We start from the raw sequence: 19,918 nt of genomic DNA, 5'->3' as shown, positions 1-19,918 counted from the left end.
CATTCATGACGATAGTTGCTAAATAAATACGCCGTGTATTTCTATAATGCCCAAAGAACAAGTCTTTACGAGTCAAAACACGCCTGTCATGTTTTCTGAAACACATCTTCAGAGAACAGCCTTCGTCCTCAGGATAGCAAGGTTTGGGGCAACCATATACAGTGGTGCCTCACAAGACGAAAATAATCCGTTCCGCGAGTCTCTTCGTCTAGCGGTTTTTTCGTCTTGCGAAGCAACCCTATTAGCGGCTTAGCGGATTAGCGCTATTAGAGGTTTAGCGGCTTAGCGGCTATTAAAGGCTTAGCGGCTTAGCGGCTAAAAGGCTATTAGCGGCTTAGAAAAAGGGGGGGGGGAGCGGAAAAAATCGCAAGACTCGCAAGACGTTTTCGTCTTGTGAAGCAAGCCCATAAGGAAATTTGTCTTGCGAAGCAACTCAAAAACGGAAAACCCTTTCATCTAGCGGGTTTTTCGTCTTGCGAGGCATTCGTCTTGCAGGGCACCACTGTATTTGAATTTCATCACTGTGGTCCAGCCAGTGTTTGAAAGACATATATCCAGTTAGCACAGCATGATATTTCGGAATACAGCAGCGTCACATTATACACATTGTCTGCATTTCAGCGTTGCGAAGCCACACACGATGGTTTGTTTATTACGGTAACTGTACAGCCTATTGGCCATAGGCCAGGGATTTAATCTTTGTGAAGTTTTTACATCGTTTCATATCTATGTTGTAGACATACATGATGTTTATTTAGTACCTTGACTTTATTTGCTCTTTTGTATCTATCGATCGGTTCAGGAAGGTTTGCCTTACAATGACAGAGCACAATACAACAAGCAAGAACCAAATGCACCCAAAAAGTCATAAAACATCATTTGGTGACATAAGAGTACCAGCTGCTGGTAAGGGAAAATGTCATCAGCTGTGACATTTCCCATCACAATGCCTGTGATGCAGAGTTAAGTCACCCTGGGTAAAATTTCCCCTTAAGGTTACAGGATCCTTTTAGGGTGCGAATATTTATTAAATTTAGGGATGCTGGAGAATTCTGGAAGGTTCACAGGCTATGAAGGGCTTGCTCACCAATTTATTGGCAGCTAGGAACGGGGCAAGCAGAATATAAAATGGAAGAATGACATAAAGAGGTGTGGGATATAGCTATTCATTATAAATTAACATGTGCCATTAAGGTAAGACGAGGAATATGCAGGAGAAATGATTTTGAGGAAATATGGAGGGGTTTTTTTTTAAAGAATTTGTACTGTTAAAACAGAAAGGGGTCAAACCATCGCAAGAGGTGTTGAAATTTTGGGAGGTTGGATAGTTACAACAGAATGATCTCAGTGGTGGGGTGCACATTTTTGTTCTTATTTATGTATGCTTATTACAGTGGTGCCCCGCAAGACGAATGCCCCGCAAGACAAATGCCTCGCAAGACGGAAAACCCGCTAGACGAAAGGGTTTTCCGTTTTTCGATGCGCTTCGCAAGACGATTTTCCCTATGGGCTTGCTTCGCAAGATGGAAACGTCTTGCGAGTCTTGCGATTTTTTTCACTTCCCCCCCTTTTTCTAAGCCGCTAAGCCACTAATAGCCTTTTAGCCGCTAAGCCGCTAAGCCTTTAATAGCCGCTAAGCCGCTAAACCGCTAATAGCGCTAATCCGCTAATCCGCTAATAGGGTTGCTTTGCAAGACGAAAAAACCGCTAGACGAAGAGACTCGCGGAACGGATTATTTTCGTCTTGCGAGGCACCACTGTACCTTGTCAAAATAAAAGAAGAAGAAGAATTCAAAAGAAAACAGAAACAGGGACAGGAATGGCTGATGCTCGCTTACTCAACCCCTGTCCAGAATCAAAATCAATCCCGCAAACGCAATCGGTATTTGCTGTTGCTGCTGATTTCATCTCACAAATTATTCACAATTAATTATGCCTTCCTCTGCATTTGGATCATGTTTCCTTGGCATTGAGATGAGCAGGGGTGGAGCAACATAATGATGACATAATTTACATAATGAAGCTGAGGGGGTTTATAGCAAGACCTGCATTCATGGCCACATGGAACTGGAAGAAGGTTTGAAGGCTTTGTTTAGAGGTTATGGTATTCCCTCACATAGAGGATGTGGACAGGACAGAAGAAACCATTTTTTAACCACTGTACACAGATTATAGGATGATTGGAAGGGAACAGACATAGGAGTTATCAGAGACTGGGATGTTCCCTTCAGGCCAAAGTATGTTCTAGCGCATGAAGAAGAATTCAAAGACTGATGCTGCTGCAACCAAACACCTTGAAACTTTATTTAGATGGTAGATTGGGAAAGGTTATGGAACCACCATGCAACGTTTTGTCATATGTGGTGGAATTGTAAAATAATAAAATTATTGGGAAATGATTTGTAATGAAATGAAGAAAATGTTTAAAATAACTTTTGTTAAAAAAAACCCAGAAGCTTTTCTTTTAGGCAATACAGGACAAGAATTATCAAAAGAAATGAAGAACTCACTTATGTACGCCACAACAGCAATGATATATAATGAACTGAAAAAAATGTTTAAAAGAACTTTTGTTACAAAACCAGAAACTTTTCTATTAGGAATTATAGGTACAGACGTTCCAAAGGAGCAGAAAAGATCTTTTATGTACGTGACAACAGCTGCACAGATGCTACCAGCTTCGGGATGGAAAGAAGAATGGCAAACTAAGCTGATGGACTATGCAGAAATGGCAAAGCTGACTGGAAAGCTCAGGAACCGAGAGGACAAAGACTTCAAAAAAGAATGGGAAAAATTTATAATCTATTTAGGAGACCATTGCAAGCAGATGAAAACATTATCAGGATTTTGATCTCACTTGTAATGTAACAAATATTATGGACAATATGGATTGATAGAAAATATAGATTACAGAATAATATGCAGTTGTAAATGTTGGCAATAGGACCCGTGGAGAGGGTGGGGGGAAGTAACGAGAATCAGAGTAATCACGAGTAATTCAGAGTAATGGATGGATACTGTCAGAGCTGCCCCTGGTCCCAGCTCACAGAGGACCAACGCCAGTCCGTTGTTATATTAAATAGTTTTTATTGAAGTTCAGTTTCTCATTTACAGCCACGGCGCGCAGCTCTACGTCTTAAACCCTAGACCGCCGAAGCTCCGTCTGAGTCTCCTCCCCCCAGACACCAGTTTAAGACCCTAGCTTTGCTCCACCTCTTTCTCTGCTCCCTCTTCCTCTGGGTCCGCCTGTCCGCCGGGGTTTTCCCCTTTCTAGACTCTTCTGACGCTGACTCCCCCGAGTCTTCCCCCTCCCTCCGGTGGGCTTTAGGACCTGGTTCCCAATCCGGGCTTTCTGCTGTCCCGCGCGCCTGTACATTTGAACTTGGCGCGCGCGCCCAGCCTGCCACCTTCCTTCTGACCATTATACTGCTCCTGTCGCTGCTTGCCGGAGGAGACGCTGACTCTGACCTATGGGGCTCTTCCCCCCCACTACGCTCTGGTGGGGAAGCTGGCCCTGATTTCCAGCTACTGCTTTGGGAGTCTCCGCTGGCCCCCTGCTTCTGGTGTGTCCCCCCTGGGACCCCCCTTGCCCTGGCCATCGGCGCACCCTTCTGGCAATCTTCTGATTCACTGGAGAGGCTTATGGAATCTCTCGGGTCACTGTCATTCTGCCCTCCGCTGCCCTCGGATTCTTCCCCTTCGCTCTCCATTTCCTCTCTCCCCTGCGCCTCTGCTCCTGAGCCCCTGACAGATACGTATTTGCATTGTTATAATTTTATATTTGTAAAATCAAATAAAAATGATTTCAAAAAAAGAAACTTTAGAGGAAGGCTGGGGAAATTCAGACTGTCTAGTCCTCTAGTCCAGTGTTTCCCAACCGGTGTTCCGCGGCACACGAGTGTGCCGTGAGACGTTGCCTCGTGTGCCGCGAGATGCCTGGAGGGAGGCGGGCGAGTCGGGCGGCGAGAGGCGGGGCGGCGGCGGCAAGGAGAGGCCGCGCCTCCTGCTGTTGCCTGGCGCTCCTCCTCGCAGCCGGAAGCGCTGCCTGGGTGCCTCCGCGCGACTCTGCCTCGCTGGGTTTGGTCTCCCAGCAGAGACGGGTCACACGCGCCCCTCCCTCCCTCCCTCAGCCTGCGCGGAGGGAAAGCCAGAGAGAGGCATCGCTCCTGCGCGGCGGGAGAGGGAGCAGCCGGAGCGATGCCCCAAACGAACGCATGGGACCGGAGGGGAAATCCTCTCCGAGGCGGATTGAGCGCAGCTGAGAGAAGCCTTTCGAGGAGCTGCCGTGTCCCCTGGAAACCCCCTTCCCAGCTCTGCCTCAGCCGCCGCCGCCTCAGTTGCCGCCGTCCCTCAGTCCCTCGCTCTGCTGCCTCCTCCCACCCCCAAAGCTTGGAGGTTCCCCAGCAAGGGGGAGGGAAAAAACTTTCACTTTTGTGCGTCCCTCCCGGCGTGACGCTGCGCGCTGACGTCACGGGGCGGGGCTTTAATGGTGGTGTGCCGCGAGATTTTTTTTCAGTAAACAGGTGTGCCGTTGCCCAAAAACATTTGGGAAACACTGCTCTAGTCCTCCCCAGACCACATCTCTCACCAGCCCTGTTCCAGTACCCACTTAAAGTGCTTTTCATTGGCTGAGTCCTTGAACTGAATCAGGCTGATCTGGGGCAATCCAGGCTTTGCTAGGCAGCTAGACTGGTGACTGGGAGTGGCCGCTGAGACCATATAACACCAGTCCTGAAAGACCTACATTGGCTCCCAGTACGTTTCAGAGCACAATTCAAAGTGTTGGTGCTGACCTTTAAAACCCTAAACGGCCTCAGTCCAGTATACCTGAAGGAGCGTCTCCACCTCCATCGTTCTGCCCAAACACTGAGGTCCGGTGCCGAGTGCCTTCTGGTGGTTCCCTCATTGCAAGAAGTGAGGTTACAGGGAACCAGGCAGAGGGCCTTCTTGGCCCTGTGGAACGCCCTCCCACCAGATGTCAAGGCAATAAACAACTATTTTACTTTTAAAAGACACCTGAAGGCGGCCCTCTTTAGGGAAGTTTTTAATGTCTGACGCTGTATTGTTTTTAATATTCGGTTGGAAGCTGCCCAGAGTGGCTGGCGAAACCCAGCAAGATGGGCGGGGTATAAATAATAAATTATTATTATTATATTATGTGGGGAGAGCCCTGGACCACTTCAGTACAACACAGTCAAATTCTGCATAGACCACTTTCTTTTGATGCTTCTAGTCAGTGCTTTTTTTCCTGGGGGGACGCATACCCCTAAACATTTTCTGAATCTAAGTTTGGCCTCATTGAGGGGCAGGAAAATGAGAGTACACCTAAACAAATTTTTTATAGAAAAAAAGCACTGCTTCTAGTGCCCTTCATCTGAGCACTCAATGTGTGCAAAATGTTGTAGCTCATGGAATCTTGGAAGAATTCATTCTCCACCTTTGAAGTATTTCTTCTGAGTAAGAATTGCTCTCTTTGGCCACTCAGCATCTTCTCTCCTAGGGCTGGACAAATTGGTCCATTTCAGGTTTTCTTACTTTCTCATCTTCCCAGTCTCAAATTTGGTTTTTATGCATTTACACCGCAATCTGCCAATAATTTTTTTTTTTATTTTTTTAAAAAGCAACCTTCATGAAAATTTGCCAGCATTTTAGGGCAAATTCCTCCCAATATACACATTTTTGTATGTAGCCATGAATAGTATATGCATTTCGGCAGTTATCTTCACAAATATATGCATTTTTGTACGTGTTGGACAACAGCACCACAAAATTCGAAGAAGTGCAAATTTCAGTGGATAGTTGTGTTTCAGCTTCAAAAGCCAGGTAGTGTTACCATGCCCTTTGTCAGGGAACTGCCATCGCAGCCAGGAGTGGAGGAAGGGCCCAGCAGGGAAAGAGGGGACTCAGCGGCCGGGGAAGGAAATCAGCGTTACACCAGGGAGAAAGGCGGGCAGAGGCGGGCTTCGGAGAGATGGCTCCAGGACTCTTCGCCAGAGACCAGCAGGGAGAGCAAGGGTCCTCCACTGCCCACACCCACCCTGCACAGAAGACTTCCGCGCAGGGAGGCTAGGCGGAGACTATCCGTCAAGGAACTTTTATGTTGGAAGAAGTTCAGGAAACGCCCACCGACGGATTCTGCCAGTGACTGAGACAGACGCGGAATCAGGACTGTCCAACCAGGGAAAGGTTTATCCAGGCAACCTCGCCGAGAGTGGCGGCAACTTACGCACGAGCAACCCCCAATTCCCATTACACCCTTCACAATGTGCCTGTCACAAGAATTGTCGGCGCTGAGACTAACAGGTTACTTCTGCTATGATGTAAGCAAAGCCCACCCGCCCCCTTTAAACATTGCAGTTGATCAGCTTATATTGATGCTTCTCTTAAACTTTGAGAGTACAGTGGTACCTCGGGTTAAGAACTTAATTGGTTCTGGAGGTCTGTTCTTAACCTGAAACTGTTCTTAACCTGAAGCACCACTTTAGCTAATGGGGCCTCCTGCTGCTGTCGCGCTGCCGGAGCACGATTTCTGTTCTCATCCTGAAGCAAAGTTCTTAACCCGAGGTACTATTTCTGGGTTAGCGGAGTCTGTAACCTGAAGCGTCTGTAACCCGAGGTACCATTGTATAGCCCCTAACTCTATAACCAGAATCTCTGTATGAATGTATAAAGAGCTATCATCCTAGCTCCATCAATGTTCCACAAAAGTTCCAGTTATTCAATCCTGCAAAGAGCTCGGCTCAGGAACACAGTCGCTGTGTCTATACATCCCCACACCCTGCCTGGGTTGAACTGGTTCTCCTTCCTGCTCCCCCCCCTTTACTGGACGCAGCTTCCTTGCAGAGTAATCAAGGTGCCTGATACAGAATTGCATCGATCAACAAAAGATGGGCGAGTAGGATGGGGAGGGAGGGAGGAGCCACCCCCGCCTTAGTTTACTTACCTCCCAAGGATATAAACCCTCGGCCGAGAGAGCGCTGCTAGCAGAGGCACCGGCGAGAGGCGACTTGAAATTTGCACCCCTCGGCATCCAGCTTTTGCACCTGTTTCGACCTCATTTTGACGGTGAGTACAGTGTGGCAGGAAAGCAATTGTGCTTCAATGTGTTGCGCTTCTTTTCAGGGGGGAAAAGAAAGTTGTGGGGAGTAGGGAATCAGAGGCTGGCTGAAGCACGACTTCATTTCTAAATTCTGGGGGCTGTTTACGGCTGACAAACACAAGATGCTCTGTGCGTTTTGGGGCAGCCGGTTCCACGTTTAGATGTGAATGGGAGGAGATCTGATTTTAGAAGCAAAAGAAAATAGCAGCTGAGGAGTGCAGATCGTCTCATTGATCTTCTTCTCCTTAACTCCCAGAAGCCCCTCTTTCTAGCCATTTTCAACCAGTGGAGGGCTTGGATATTGGAACTGATTCTGGCTTAGGGGAGAGGGTCTTGGGGAGAGAAACTGCAAGGGAGAGGAGACCAAAAGAGGGAGGAGGGATATCACTGGAGTACCATTACCATCAGCCTCAACCAGCATAGCTTATTGCCAGGGATGGTGGGAGCTGCAGTCCATCAAGATCAGGAGGGTCACAGGTTCCTCATCCTTGTTTTAGGTAAAGGTAAAGGGACCCCTGACCATTAGGTCCAGTCATGACCGACTCTGGGGTTGCGGCGCTCATCTCGCTTTATTGGCCGAGGGAGCCGGCGTATAGCTTCTGGGTCATGTGGCCAGCATGACTAAGCTGCTTCTGGCGAACCAGAGCAGCACACGGAAACGCTGTTTACCTTCCCGCCGGAGCGGTACCTATTTATCTACTTGCACTTTGACGTGCTTTCGAACTGCTAGGTTGGCAGGAGCAGGGACCAAACAACGGGAGCTCACCCTGTCGCAGGGATTCAAACTGCCGACCTTCTGATTGGCAAGTCCTAGGCTCTGTGGCTTAACCCATAGTGCTACCCACGTCCCATCCTTGTTTTAAGGATGCTTAAAAGTCCAGTATGGAGAGGGTTTGCCGTGGAAAAGTATTCTTGTCTCCACTACACTGTACAAGGAGCTATTGTCTGGATAGGTAAATCTCCAATAAACTTATGGCCAAATGTGATTTGAACTCTCCCACGCAGGAAGGGAGAGAAGGTCAATTCAGTTTGTACGTCAAGCTGAATCAATCAAATCCACACTTTCCGAAACAATGTGAGACTCAAAACACAGCCACCCTTCAAAATCCGTGCTCTTTTAAATTTTGCGATTCAGTTCTAGAAACAAGAACCAAAGTTTGCCAAAATGGAAATATTAGGTAGGAAAATCAACGTATTTGCGGAAATGAAATGTGTAAATGCATTCTATTAGGAGAAACTGCTTTTATCAAAACCGCTTACCAAAATACGTTTTTAAGGCTTCATTTGCACTAAAATCTGAATAATTTTTATGAGGGGTTTTTTAAAAAAAAATGCTGCAGAAACATGGGGAACTGAATTTAAGATTAAGAGAAACTGAGAAATGAGAAACTCAGGAGGACTGAAATCAACAGACCTTTCATTCATACTCCCATCTGAACCCAACACACTCTCTCTATTATCCAAGTGCTTCCTTCAGATTCTGCACTTTATATCCTCCTGTTCTGCTCGCTTTCAGTCCAGTCTGCTTCTTGAATATTAGCAGCAGATGCTTCAAGACACGGAAACCTTAACTGCTATCTATGCTGAGCTTCAGAATTGGGGCAAATGTGTAATGAATGTAGAGAGAGGGCATATCCATAGGCGCCGACTCCATGGGGCCTGAGGGGGCCCGAGCCCCCTCAAAAATTTTATTGGGGGGGCAGAGCCCCCCCAATAATTTAAGAAAATTATTCAGCAGCGCCCGGCAGAGCAGCCCTCTCGGCCACGGCAGCCCGGCTCTCCCAGCCCCCGGGGGCCGCCCTCCTCCCTCGCCTTGGCTCCCGCGGCCGGCGAGGGGAGCCCGGGCCGCGCGCGGCTGCTGCTGCCGCCGCCTCTCCTGGGGGCGCCGCCTCCCCGGGCGGGGCCGCTGCAGAAGGGTGAGTGGCGAGGGCGGGACAGGGCCGCACGCTCCTTTCCTTGGCTGCCCTCGTCGCGTGCCTTGGCTCCCCGCCGCCACCGCCAGCCTTGCGCCCTAGCGCGCGCGCGCCCCCCACCGCCGCTGTGGCTGCGCTCCGCAGACTGGCCGTTTTATTTGGCTTTGAAAGCCCAGCAGCTGCAAATCAGGTGCTCTCCCCCGACCCGCGCCCAGCGCCTCTCCCCTTTCTCTCCCGCTTCTCCCTTTCCCAAGGAATCTGAGAAGACCTGCGTTTAATGAAACGTGAAGTGTGAAAACTTCCTGAGCTGCAGAGGCGACTCCTTAATGATGTTCCCAGATGTGGCGGGGCTGGAGAATGGGGTGAAGGCGCGCAGAGGCGCATGCCGGAGAGGGAGAATCTCACCTTGCCGCGGGCACCGCTAGGGCCCGGGTAATGGGGGGAAAAGAGCTCTCCAAGCCGCGCGTAATTACGCACCGCAGAGATTCTGCCCTTGCAATGGCCAGCTTCCACCTCGCTCTGGAAAACAACCAGTCCTTGTTATCTTTTTTTTTTTTAAATTATTATTTCTTTTCGCGCTGGGGACTTGTTTCATGGGGCTGAGGGGAGGGGAAGAGTCCGATCACTTGTTTAGAAAACGAAAAAGCGGGGGGGGGGGGGGAGCGGGCTGCCAGCACCTCCGAGCTATTCCGGTGAAATTCAATTTGCACTGAATTCTAAAGATCCTCTCGCCGATTCTCTTCCAGGCTGTTACGCGCCGCAAAGACAGCTTGGAGGAACAGCCCACAAGGCAAAGCTGAAACTCCTTCCCTACCACAAAAGTACTTTGTATTGGACTTTGTGGTTGGAAATAATTTCACTGGGTGCCCACCGGATACCCGAGCGGTTGCAGGGAGAATGGGGCTTTGGTAATCCTGGTCCCTAGTTAATTCTGAGAGGGTGTTTTTCGGTTTCCCATGTGAGGGACAGAAAGGATGAAATTTCCACCCTATCTGACACAGCCTCATAGAATCATAGAATCATAGAGTTGGAAGAGACCACAAGGGCCATCGAGTCCAATCCCCTGCCAAGCAGGAAACACCATCAAGCACTCCTGACATATGGTTGTCAAGCCTCTGCTTAAAGACCTCCAAAGAAGGAGACTCCACCACACTCCTTGGCAGCAAATTCCACTGTCGAACAGCTCTTACTGTCAGGAAGTTCTTCCTAATGTTTAGGTGGAATCTTCTTTCTTGTAGTTTGGATCCATTGCTCCGTGTCCGCTTCTCTGGAGCAGCAGAAAACAACCTTTCTCCCTCCTCTATATGACATCCTTTTATATATTTGAACATGGCTATCATATCACCCCTTAACCTCCTCTTCTCCAGGCTAAACATGCCCAGCTCCCTTAGCTGTTCCCAGTGGCGTAGCGTGGGGGGTGCAGGGGGGCCGGCCGCACCAGGCATCTAGGGGGGGGGGCGCTCGCACTCAAGTGCTAAAATCCACGGGTTAGGGGGAGCAAATTACTTGCCTTGCCCCGGGTGCTGACAACCCACGCTACGCCACTGCTCTGCTGCTATAGCTATTCATCAGTATGAATATTTAACTTCAAATCGCTATTAGCATGCCACATTTTCCATGCAGTCATTTTAGCCTGCATTTTGGCAGAACAACACGACTTGCAAAAAAACATAAGATTCTGGGCATGTTATGTAGATGGCATTTAGTCCTTAGATGGGCCTTATCAGGGTGAGTTTCGTTTCTAAAACCTGCTTTACGATAAAGCTTATTCTCTCAAATATTTAACCCAAAATCCAGAGGGCAATGAGATCATCACTTCTCCATTCTCATCACCTTCATTGCCATCTAAAGAGCTGCATGTTCCAGGTGTTTTGCGTACATTTAGTAAAGTGTAGCTTGTTTTCCTTTTTAAAAAAGCAAGGTGAAAATAATACCCCATGGCATCCCTCGCGCACCCGCAGCGTTCCTGTCCGGGGAGGCGGCACCCCCAGGAGAGGCGGCGGCGGCAGCCGCAGCCGCGCGCGGCCCGGGCTCCCCTCACCGGCCGCGGGAGCCAAGGCGCGCGACGAGGGCAGCCGAGGAAAGGAGCGCGCGGCCCCGTCCCGCCCTCGCCACTCACCCTTCTGCAGCGGCCCCGCCCGGGGAGGCGGCGCCCCCAGGAGAGGCGGCGGCAGCAGCAGCCGCGCGCGGCCCGGGCTCCCCTCGCCGGCCGCGGGAGCCAAGGCCCGCGACGAGGGCAGCTGAGGAAAGGAGTGCGCGGCCCCGTCCCGCCCTCGCCACTTACCCTCCTGCAGCGGCCCCGCCCTGCGGGGAACTTAGAAAACTTCCCGGGGCAGGACCCCGGTATGGGCCCCCCCAATATTTTTTATGTCGGCGCCCCTGGGCATATCTGTAAGCAGGATGTTCTGGAGCAGGGCCTCTGCAGCATGAGGTGCTTATTCCCACACGGAACATCTGCTTACGTTGTGCTTTCCAGGCAGTTTAGGTAAGCCTGATGCTTAGTACAGTGGTACCTCAGGTTAAGAACTTAATTCGTTCTGAAGGTCCGTTCTTAACCTGAAACTGTTTTTTTTAATTGGTTTTCGCATATTACATGACAATACAGATGTACCAAAGCCAACACCATTTCTTCCCCATCCCCCCATACATTTACATTTATATTTCCTCAATCCATCATATTATTCTTTTCTCCTTCCTCCCACTTCCCTCGATTTCCTCCACATTATACAATTTACAATAATCTTTGCATTCGGCAATATTCTCAAATCGTCTATATATTCTTACTATCTTTCCCTACTAATTTTTCTTCCATCCAGTACTTCACATTTTAATTTAGGCATATTAGCATGTCTTTTCCCCCAGCAGTATTTTGCCATAAATTCACCAAAACATTTCCACTCCTTTTAAAATTTTTGATTCAACTGATTTCTTATTATAGCAGTTAATTTTAAAATTAAATATTCATTTAGTTTACAAATCCATTCCTCCTTTGTGGGTATAATTTGTGACTTCCACCTAGCAGCAAGCACTATTCTAGCAGCTGTACTAGAAACTGAAACTGTTCTTAGCCTGAGGTACCACTTTAGATAATGGGGCCTCCTGCTGCCGCCACGCTGCAGGAGCACAATTTCTCTTCTCATCCTGAAGCAAAGTTCTTCACCCGAGGTACTATTTCTGGGTTAGCGGAGTCTGTAACCTGAAGCGTCTGTAACCTGAAGCAAAGTTTTTAACCCAAGGTACCACTGTACACCAGATCTTGACAAGTTGGTGACATGTAAGACCGCTAACGTAATGTAAAACTGGTATTTCCACAAGGGACTGGAAGCACGGGGAGCTTTTGCAATGCAAACCTGGCAACCCTCAGTTAGCTAAGGCTGCTTTTCGGACTCTGTACATTCTTGTCTCTTTTCTGCTAGATGGTGGCCTCCCTGAAGTCCTGGCCTCTCATGATCGCTGTGACTCTGTGCATCTTGTTCTGCCTGGGAACCTTGGTAGAGGCCTATCCTCAACAGCCAGAGCACCCTGGAGAAGATGCCTCCGCTGAAGAAATGGCCAGATACCTGTCAGCGCTCCGACACTACCTTAACCTGGTGACAAGGCCAAGGTGCGGGTTGCTTTTAAAGTGGTGCAGTGATGGTCTCTGGAGTGGTGTCTGTGAGCCCTGTCTACACACACACACACACACACACACACACCTCCTGCCTGCTGAATGTTGGTGGGGAATGAGCATTATGCGCAGGGCTCCCAAGGAAGGGAGAGAAAAATTCAGCCTTCTTCCATCCTGAGCACATTTATTTAACATTCCCCAGGCAAAGCCAGCAGTGGGAGCGACTCCCTATGTGGGTGAGTGCATGAGTCAGAGCAAGGTTAGCGGCTGAGGCAGTACAGGTGTCCCTGGGGATGTGGGTGGCGCTGTGATCTAAACCACTGAGCCTCTTGGGCTTGCCAAGCGTAAGGTCAGCGATTCGAATCCCTGCGACGGGGTGAACTCCCGTTGCTCTGTCCCAGCTCCTGCCAACCTAGTAATTCTAAAGTACGCCAGTGCAAGTAGATAACCAGGTACAGCTGTGGCGGGAAGGTAAACGGCATTTCCTTGCGCTCTGGCTTCTATCACGGTGTCCCGTTGCACCAGAAGCGGTTTAGTCATGCTGGCCACATGACCTGAAAAGCTGTCTGTGGACAAATGCCAGCTCCTTCGTGAGGCCTGAAGCGAGATGAGCACCACAACCCCATAGTTGCCTTTCACAGGACTTAACTATCCAGGCGTACTTTACATTTTTTTTACCTTATAGGTGTCCCTCCACATACGCAGGGGTTATGTTCCAGGCATCAGTGAAATTGTGTAAAGTGGGGAGCACTCTTTAAACACCTTTTAAACGCTCTCTTGGCCACTCTCCCTCAAATTGATTCAGTAGATTTTTTATTGTTTATTACCAATGGCCATCACAATACAACATAAGCACAAATCGCACAACTACAGAATGAAAGATCCTGTGTGCTCCAGACCAAGACAAACCTAAAATGCCCAGATTTTAAATCCAGACCAAATGCAGACCAAAAAACACTGCATCCAAAAATATCCACAGCTAGAACTGAAGCTCTGGGTTGGCAGGAGGCTAGAAGACACATGAGATAGCTGCTGCTGTGATACCCCGCACATCAGCTATGGGGCGGGGAGGCTAGGCAGCCTAAACAAAGCCCCAGTGGTCTCTTCTCTACCCTCACTAATGTCCTCTTCAGGCTCTGGGGAAAGACTCCTCACCTCCCTCCCACAATTTTGGGGTTTGAACTGAATTTTTAAATTATTTCCCAGTGGCCGTGCATGAATAAAATGCGTATCAGTGTGTGTGGGGGGGTGCTAGCGTTGAATTCCTTGCCATGTATGTCTGCTGTCATTAAATAACAGGAAGGGGGGGGCCTGCCTCACGGCTGTGCAAATCAGAGGTAGGGTGGGGAGGAGTAAAAATCCCTTTTTCTGTCTCCAAGGGAACAAATAGGATGGCATTAACTCAGTTACTCCTCTCCCAACTGAAGGTTTGGCAAGAGGTCCAGCCCAGAGACCTTGATGTCTGAGCTTATTTTTGGAGACAGCAGCAGCAACAGTGGAGCGAGCCATGATGGCCGGTCAAGGTAAGTCCTAGCAGCAGAGGGTGCAATCATTTTTGCAGCAAACCTACCCAGGACCTGCCTGTTTCTGACCCGGAGCCAATTCTCTCTAACCACCACAACCTTGCTAAAGGGAAGGGCAAGCTCTAGGCTTGGAGACACATTGTGTTTTCTGTGTCATCTACTGGGATGGGGAGGAACATCCCAAGGGCCTCATAAATAGAAAGAAAAGTGATTCTCAAGAGATTGGAAACCACCTTGTCTGCTCCAGGAGCAATGTGTTCTAGACCTAGAACGTCAAGATTACCCAGCAATGGGGAAGCAGCTTTCTGCACATATGTAACCCTTTTCCAAGCTACACTGCAGACACATAGAAGAATCCCAGGAATCATGTAATATAGATTCAGGGCCATTCATGATTCAGTTTAAGCATGGTATCATGGTATCTAGCATGGTACCATCCGTATTTTATGACATTGGTTGAGATCTAGAGCTTATCCTAGCCCATATGCTCAAGCAAATCATGGAAGCATAGAGTTGGAAGGTACCCTGAGGATCGTCTAGTCCAACCTCCTGCAATACAGGGATATGCAGCTGTACCTTAGAATCATAGAATCATAGAATGATAGAGTTGGAATAGACCACAAGGGCCATCGAGTCCAACCCCCTGCCAAGCAGGAAACACCATCAGAGCACTCCTGACATATGGTTGTCAAGCCTCTGCTTAAAGACCTCCAAAGAAGGAGACTCCACCACACTCCTTGGCAGCAAATTCCACTGTCGAACAGCTCTTACTGTCAGGACTGAACCTACAACCTTGGCATTATCAGTACCATGCTCTATCCAACAGAGTTATCCAGCTGATAATGCAATGCAATGCAATGCAATGCAATGCAATGCAATGCAATGCAATGCAATAAAATAAAATAAAATAAAATAAAATAAAAGGTGTTGTTGTTGTATTTGTTAGAATTTATGTACTGCCCTATACCCAGAGGTCTCAGGGTGGTTCACAAAACAATTTTTTTTAAATTACTGGAATCAGTTAATCATGGGAGTTTCGCTATCATCTATCTATAATTTGCTCATGAGTAAAAACAATATTTCTGAAGCAACCAGCATTTTTGAAGCCACAATGTATGCAAAATATATGCTTGCTAAGAAACCATTTTTTAAGCAGTTTGTGCACGCCTGGTACACCAACGCTCTGGGTTCTGCAGGTAAATGGTCTTGGCCTTTAGGACAGGGAGCAGCAGCGGATTGTACTTGAGCTTCTTCCTACAATTCCCTGCGTTCACAACCATTTCTTCCTTTTTTCCAGGTTTGATGACTCCAACATGTGGTAATGATCTCAATGCTTCTCAGCCAGTGGTCCATCTGCTGCTTCTTTTTAAACAGGCAAATTGTTGTGTTCATTCTGCATTTCTCAAAACCAATTAAGCTGTGATGATTTAAAGAGTCCATTCCCCACCTCAACTTTCTCCATCCAATACTGAAGAGGCTTGGGAAATAAACTCTCACTGCACCCCCCTTTTCAAGACAACAACATTGCAATGAGCCAGGCCTCTTTCTTCCTACAAGCCAACAGGGGGTGCCAGAAGAGCGCTTTGTGACTGGGGGCACAAAGGTTGCCCCCAGCCCTTGGCAGCAGCCAAGGTTGTAAGACCACCCCCCCCCCAGTGCAAGCCCTCATTATGTCTACTCTGGGTTGTCCTGTGCATCATGTGTGCAGGTGTGAATAGGAGTATGTGTGTGTGTAAATGTATGTATTTGAAATTATTTCTGTTTGTCTCAAGAATAAAAAATCAAGTTTGATGGAGAAGCTTATTGCATTCCTCCCTTTTTTCCCAACCAACTGAAGTGGGACAGTCTTTGGGTGCTGGGGTAAAGAAACTGCTACAGCAAATATACTATCGGCAAAACCAATTTGGTGTTTCGCAACTTTCTGACTAGTTGCAGGACTTTAGCCAGACCTAGCAGAGTACACGCAGAATCCACGGAAGCAATTGGCGACTTGGCTGCAGACAGGATGGATGAAGCAGGAACCAGGAACTTGTAGTTAGGTGTTTATTATATACAGCGGACTACTTAAAGGAACAGAACATGGATCTTAAGCTATCTCTCTCTGACACGACTCACAACTCCTACACTCACTGACGCACTGAACTCTGAACACGAAACTCTGAACTAACACATTCCAGTTAGTAGGCCATTAATTATCACTCCCTTGAGAGAGCTTGACCAATCAGGGAACGGTCTCCATGTCTCTGTTATCACCAGGCAGACTTACTCCTTCAGATTGCCTTCTGGCTGGCTGCCAAACCTTAATTGACTCTGTGTGAGTAGCTGCACCTACACAGTTTCCCAACATATACTAGAGAATTCCAACTGGGAAACAGAATCCTGGGATACCATTTTCCAAGTCATGCCAAAATGTCCTCCAAGGAGAACCCTTTCTCTACTGCAGAGAAAGCCTCCGGTTCTACCCTTTGCTTTCTGTGCCCATTTTCTATGTCCAGAGAAGCTTCCGACAGAGGAGAGCATTAAAAAACACCATTCCCTGCTTACTGTCTGAAATAGAATGAACCATCTATTCTGACATCTCGTTCTGGTGACTGGGTAGGCCGGGTTCTGTCCTTCATGTATGGCCTGAACAATGGTCCCCTCTCTACTTCCCCGCACCCCTTTAAATATTAAAATCGGTCACCTTTCCCAGTGGTGTAGCGTGGTTTGCCAGCACCCGCAGCTACACAGAGGGGGTGTGTGGGATGGAAATGGTCTCGATTGGTGTTTATTCCCCTTCAGCACTAAAGCTCAAGTTTCCTCAGGGGAAAGCAGCCGGGCAAATGGAGGTACGCAGAAGCCCAAAGTCAAGATTGGCTCCCAAGGTGGCCTACACAGCTCTACCACAAAAACACACACAATCTAATTTATGCCAAATGGTTATAACCAAACCGTTTCCAAAAGGTGGCTTAGAATATCATATTCTAAGACATGCAACCAACCAGCAAACCATGGAAGAACAGCAACATCATCAAAATCAGAGGTCAGCAAGTTTTTTGTGGCTTGGGTCGGTTCATGGTCCCACTAATGTCGCAGTGGGCCGGAGTGCGCGCGCACGCACACACGCTATTTCCGGTGCTTCTTCCGGTGCGGAGGAGGTGTGTACAGCTTCCCATTGGCTGCAGGAGCTTCCTGCAGCCAATGGGAAGCCAGCTAGCATCGTGGAGGGTGGTCCCCGCTCTGCTCCGTGCCGGTTTAGCGAGGTGTATGGGAGTCGACTGAGCGGGCGGTAGGGGTCCCTGAGAGGGTGGCAGGGGCCCATGGTTAAATGATCCCCCGTGGACCGCTTGTGGCCCATGGGCCTTATGTTGCCAACCCCTGATCAAAATATAAGAAACTCAGTTAAATATCTAGAATTAGTACTTTATAAAATAGTGATTAAAAGGGAGCAGCATTGGCAGATTAAGTTGACAGATTATGCTGAAACGGCCAAAATGACCAGAAGAACCAGAAATCAGGAAGACCAGAATTTTAATAAGGAATGGGGAAAATTCATAATTTATCTTAAAAACCATTGTAAACAGTTAAAAATCGTCAGCGGGATTGGAAAATCACTTGTAGTTTCATGGTGAATTTTGGATATAATGGAGATGCAAAAGTTTTGGATTATTAGAAAAGATGCAGGAGGAAATGATTAATAATAGGACCCCCACAAAGGGGAGGAGGGGAAAGTCCAGGTGGTTCTTTGGAATCTTGATTTTATGCTGTATGTTGAATACGTGATTGTAAAATTGTAATCTGAAAAATAAAATAAGATAGATAGATAAAGGTAAAGGGACCCCTGACCATTAGGTCCAATTGCAGATGACTCTGGGGTTGCGGTACTCATCTCGCTTTATTGGCCGAGGAAGCTGGCGTACAGCTTCCGGGTCATGTGGCCAGCATGACTAAGCCGCTTCTGGCGAACCAGAACAGCACCCAGAAACGCCGTTTACCTTCCCGCCAGAGCGGTTCCTATTTATCTACTTGCACTTTGACATGCTTTCGAATTGCTAGGTTGGCAGGAGCAGGGACCGAGTAACGGGAGCTCACCCCGCTGCGGGGATTCGAACCGCCAACCTTCTGATTGGCAAGTCCTAGGCTCTGTGGTTTAACCCACAGCGCCACCCGCGTCCCTAGATAACAGCAAAATTCACAACTATTAATGAAAGGTGCAGGAGCCCTTTTGCATCTGTCCACCCCAGAGGTTTGAAAAGAGATGTCCTTCCCAAGGGTGGAGGGCCAAAATTCTGAACCCTTGACACTTACACTTTCGTAACTTTGGAGTCTAAGTTTATACTTGCTAGACAGTTGACGCAAGGGGAGAAGAAAGAATCAGACAGTTGACACCTGCTGGAAATCGGACAGCTACTGCAAGGACAAAAAATAAAATAAAATGCCCTTATATTCTGGATGCACTGCTGGGATTCTGGGACTTCATGAATAACTGGGGTGCCACCTGCTGGATGCAGGCAGCAGCAAGGAAGTTCCATTCAGCTGCAGCGTAACATCTTATTCTTAGAAGAAACAACACTAAAAGTCACCAAGAGGGCCAGGTTGCAGCAAACGGAAACAGATGTTTCTTAGCATGACGTAAGCCCAATTCTGTGGTCTGTTGCAGTCTCAGACTGGAATTAAGGAGGTGCGATGGAGCCATGATTAATTTTAGACGATGCTCAGATTGCACCCAAAGTCTACTGGGGCAAAGTCGCGGCGGCTGGTCTCCTTCTGAAAACACAGCAGCCAGCCAGCAGTTATTTAAATCTGCCTCTGGCATTAATCAGCTTTCAGGTCATAGATAGCAACATCTGTTTCTCTCCCTTTCTTTTGTTGAACCCGAAGAAGTACACCCCCGCTTGGACCGCTTCGTTGGTCCTGTTAAAGATCTGTTCTGCAAACACCTTTCCGAAGATGGAAGGGAAACTTAGATGAAAATTGCGTCAAAGGTCTTTCTCTAAAGGATCAAGGGGTGGAGGGACCCCAAACAATCCCCCCTCAAAGTCCGTCTTGCTTTCTTGGAATCCGCTGCACATGTTGCCAAATTCAACGTTGCTTTCTCCATTTTTCACCCAATGTGTTTGTCTTCAAGGTGTTTAATAGACAGACATTTAGCACACCTTGACCTAAGTGAAATTATTGCATGTGTGGAAAGAGGTTTCCATGCAGGGATCCGCTGCGCTTGACGTGGGAATGGGAGAACTGGTCAGTTTTGGTCTCTCTGTTTCTCATTTTTACAATCTTAAGTTCAGTTCTGTGCATCTGAACATCTGTTAACTTTTTTAAAAAATTCATTACAAGATTTGGATGGCTGTGTTTGTGCATTGTTTCAGAAATTGAAAATTATTTACGTAGGCTTGCTTATATATGTGAACTGAAGTGGATTTCTCCGCCCACTCCTACTCCATATATATATATATATAGAGAGAGAGAGAGAGAGAGAGCGCACCTCTTTCACAGGGAGCAAAACCCAGAAACCTAGCAACACATGCATAATTATACAAGTAGCTCATAGATATGTTCACGTGGAAGTTTTTAGGTGAAGCACTATGCACTTCCATATGCTCAGCTTTATGTGGTTTATACAGTTCTCTGAATCTTAGCACTGTGGATCCCTGGTCTTAGTGCTGTGGGAGTCCCAAAATACAAAGGATTTTTTAAAATATAAATTTTATATATATATATATATATATATATATATATATATATGCAGGTTTTGGTGTCCTCGGGTGTCTTCCCGTGTAAAAGTTGGGGTGTCTAG

General features: G+C 47.8%; 1 protein-coding gene across 1 annotated transcript; it reads left to right on the top strand.

Moving 5' to 3' along the window:
- The first annotated feature begins 6,933 nt into the window (after positions 1–6,933).
- LOC114583732 (goannatyrotoxin-Vere1-like) lies at positions 6,934–14,197 on the top strand. Its single transcript, XM_077917379.1, has 3 exons — positions 6,934–7,065; positions 12,429–12,616; positions 14,047–14,197. Exons 2-3 carry the CDS (start codon positions 12,429–12,431, stop codon positions 14,144–14,146), a joined length of 288 nt encoding a protein of 95 aa, XP_077773505.1. The 5' UTR covers positions 6,934–7,065; the 3' UTR covers positions 14,147–14,197.
- The last annotated feature ends 5,721 nt before the right edge of the window (positions 14,198–19,918 follow it).

Source organism: Podarcis muralis, chromosome 13, assembly GCF_964188315.1.
Source record: "Podarcis muralis chromosome 13, rPodMur119.hap1.1, whole genome shotgun sequence".
Taxonomy (NCBI): domain Eukaryota; kingdom Metazoa; phylum Chordata; class Lepidosauria; order Squamata; family Lacertidae; genus Podarcis; species Podarcis muralis.
The sequence above is the reverse complement of the archived record's forward strand: the minus strand, read 5'-3'. Positions and strand labels throughout refer to the sequence as shown.

Excerpts from the sequence above, each read along its gene's own strand:
- LOC114583732 (XM_077917379.1), top strand. The coding sequence starts at position 12,429 with ATGGTGGCCTCCCTGAAGTCCTGGCCTCTCATGATCGCTGTGACTCTG. Across the intron at positions 12,617-14,046 it reads AACCTGGTGACAAGGCCAAG|GTTTGGCAAGAGGTCCAGCC; the intron begins GTGCGGGTTGCT and ends TCCCAACTGAAG.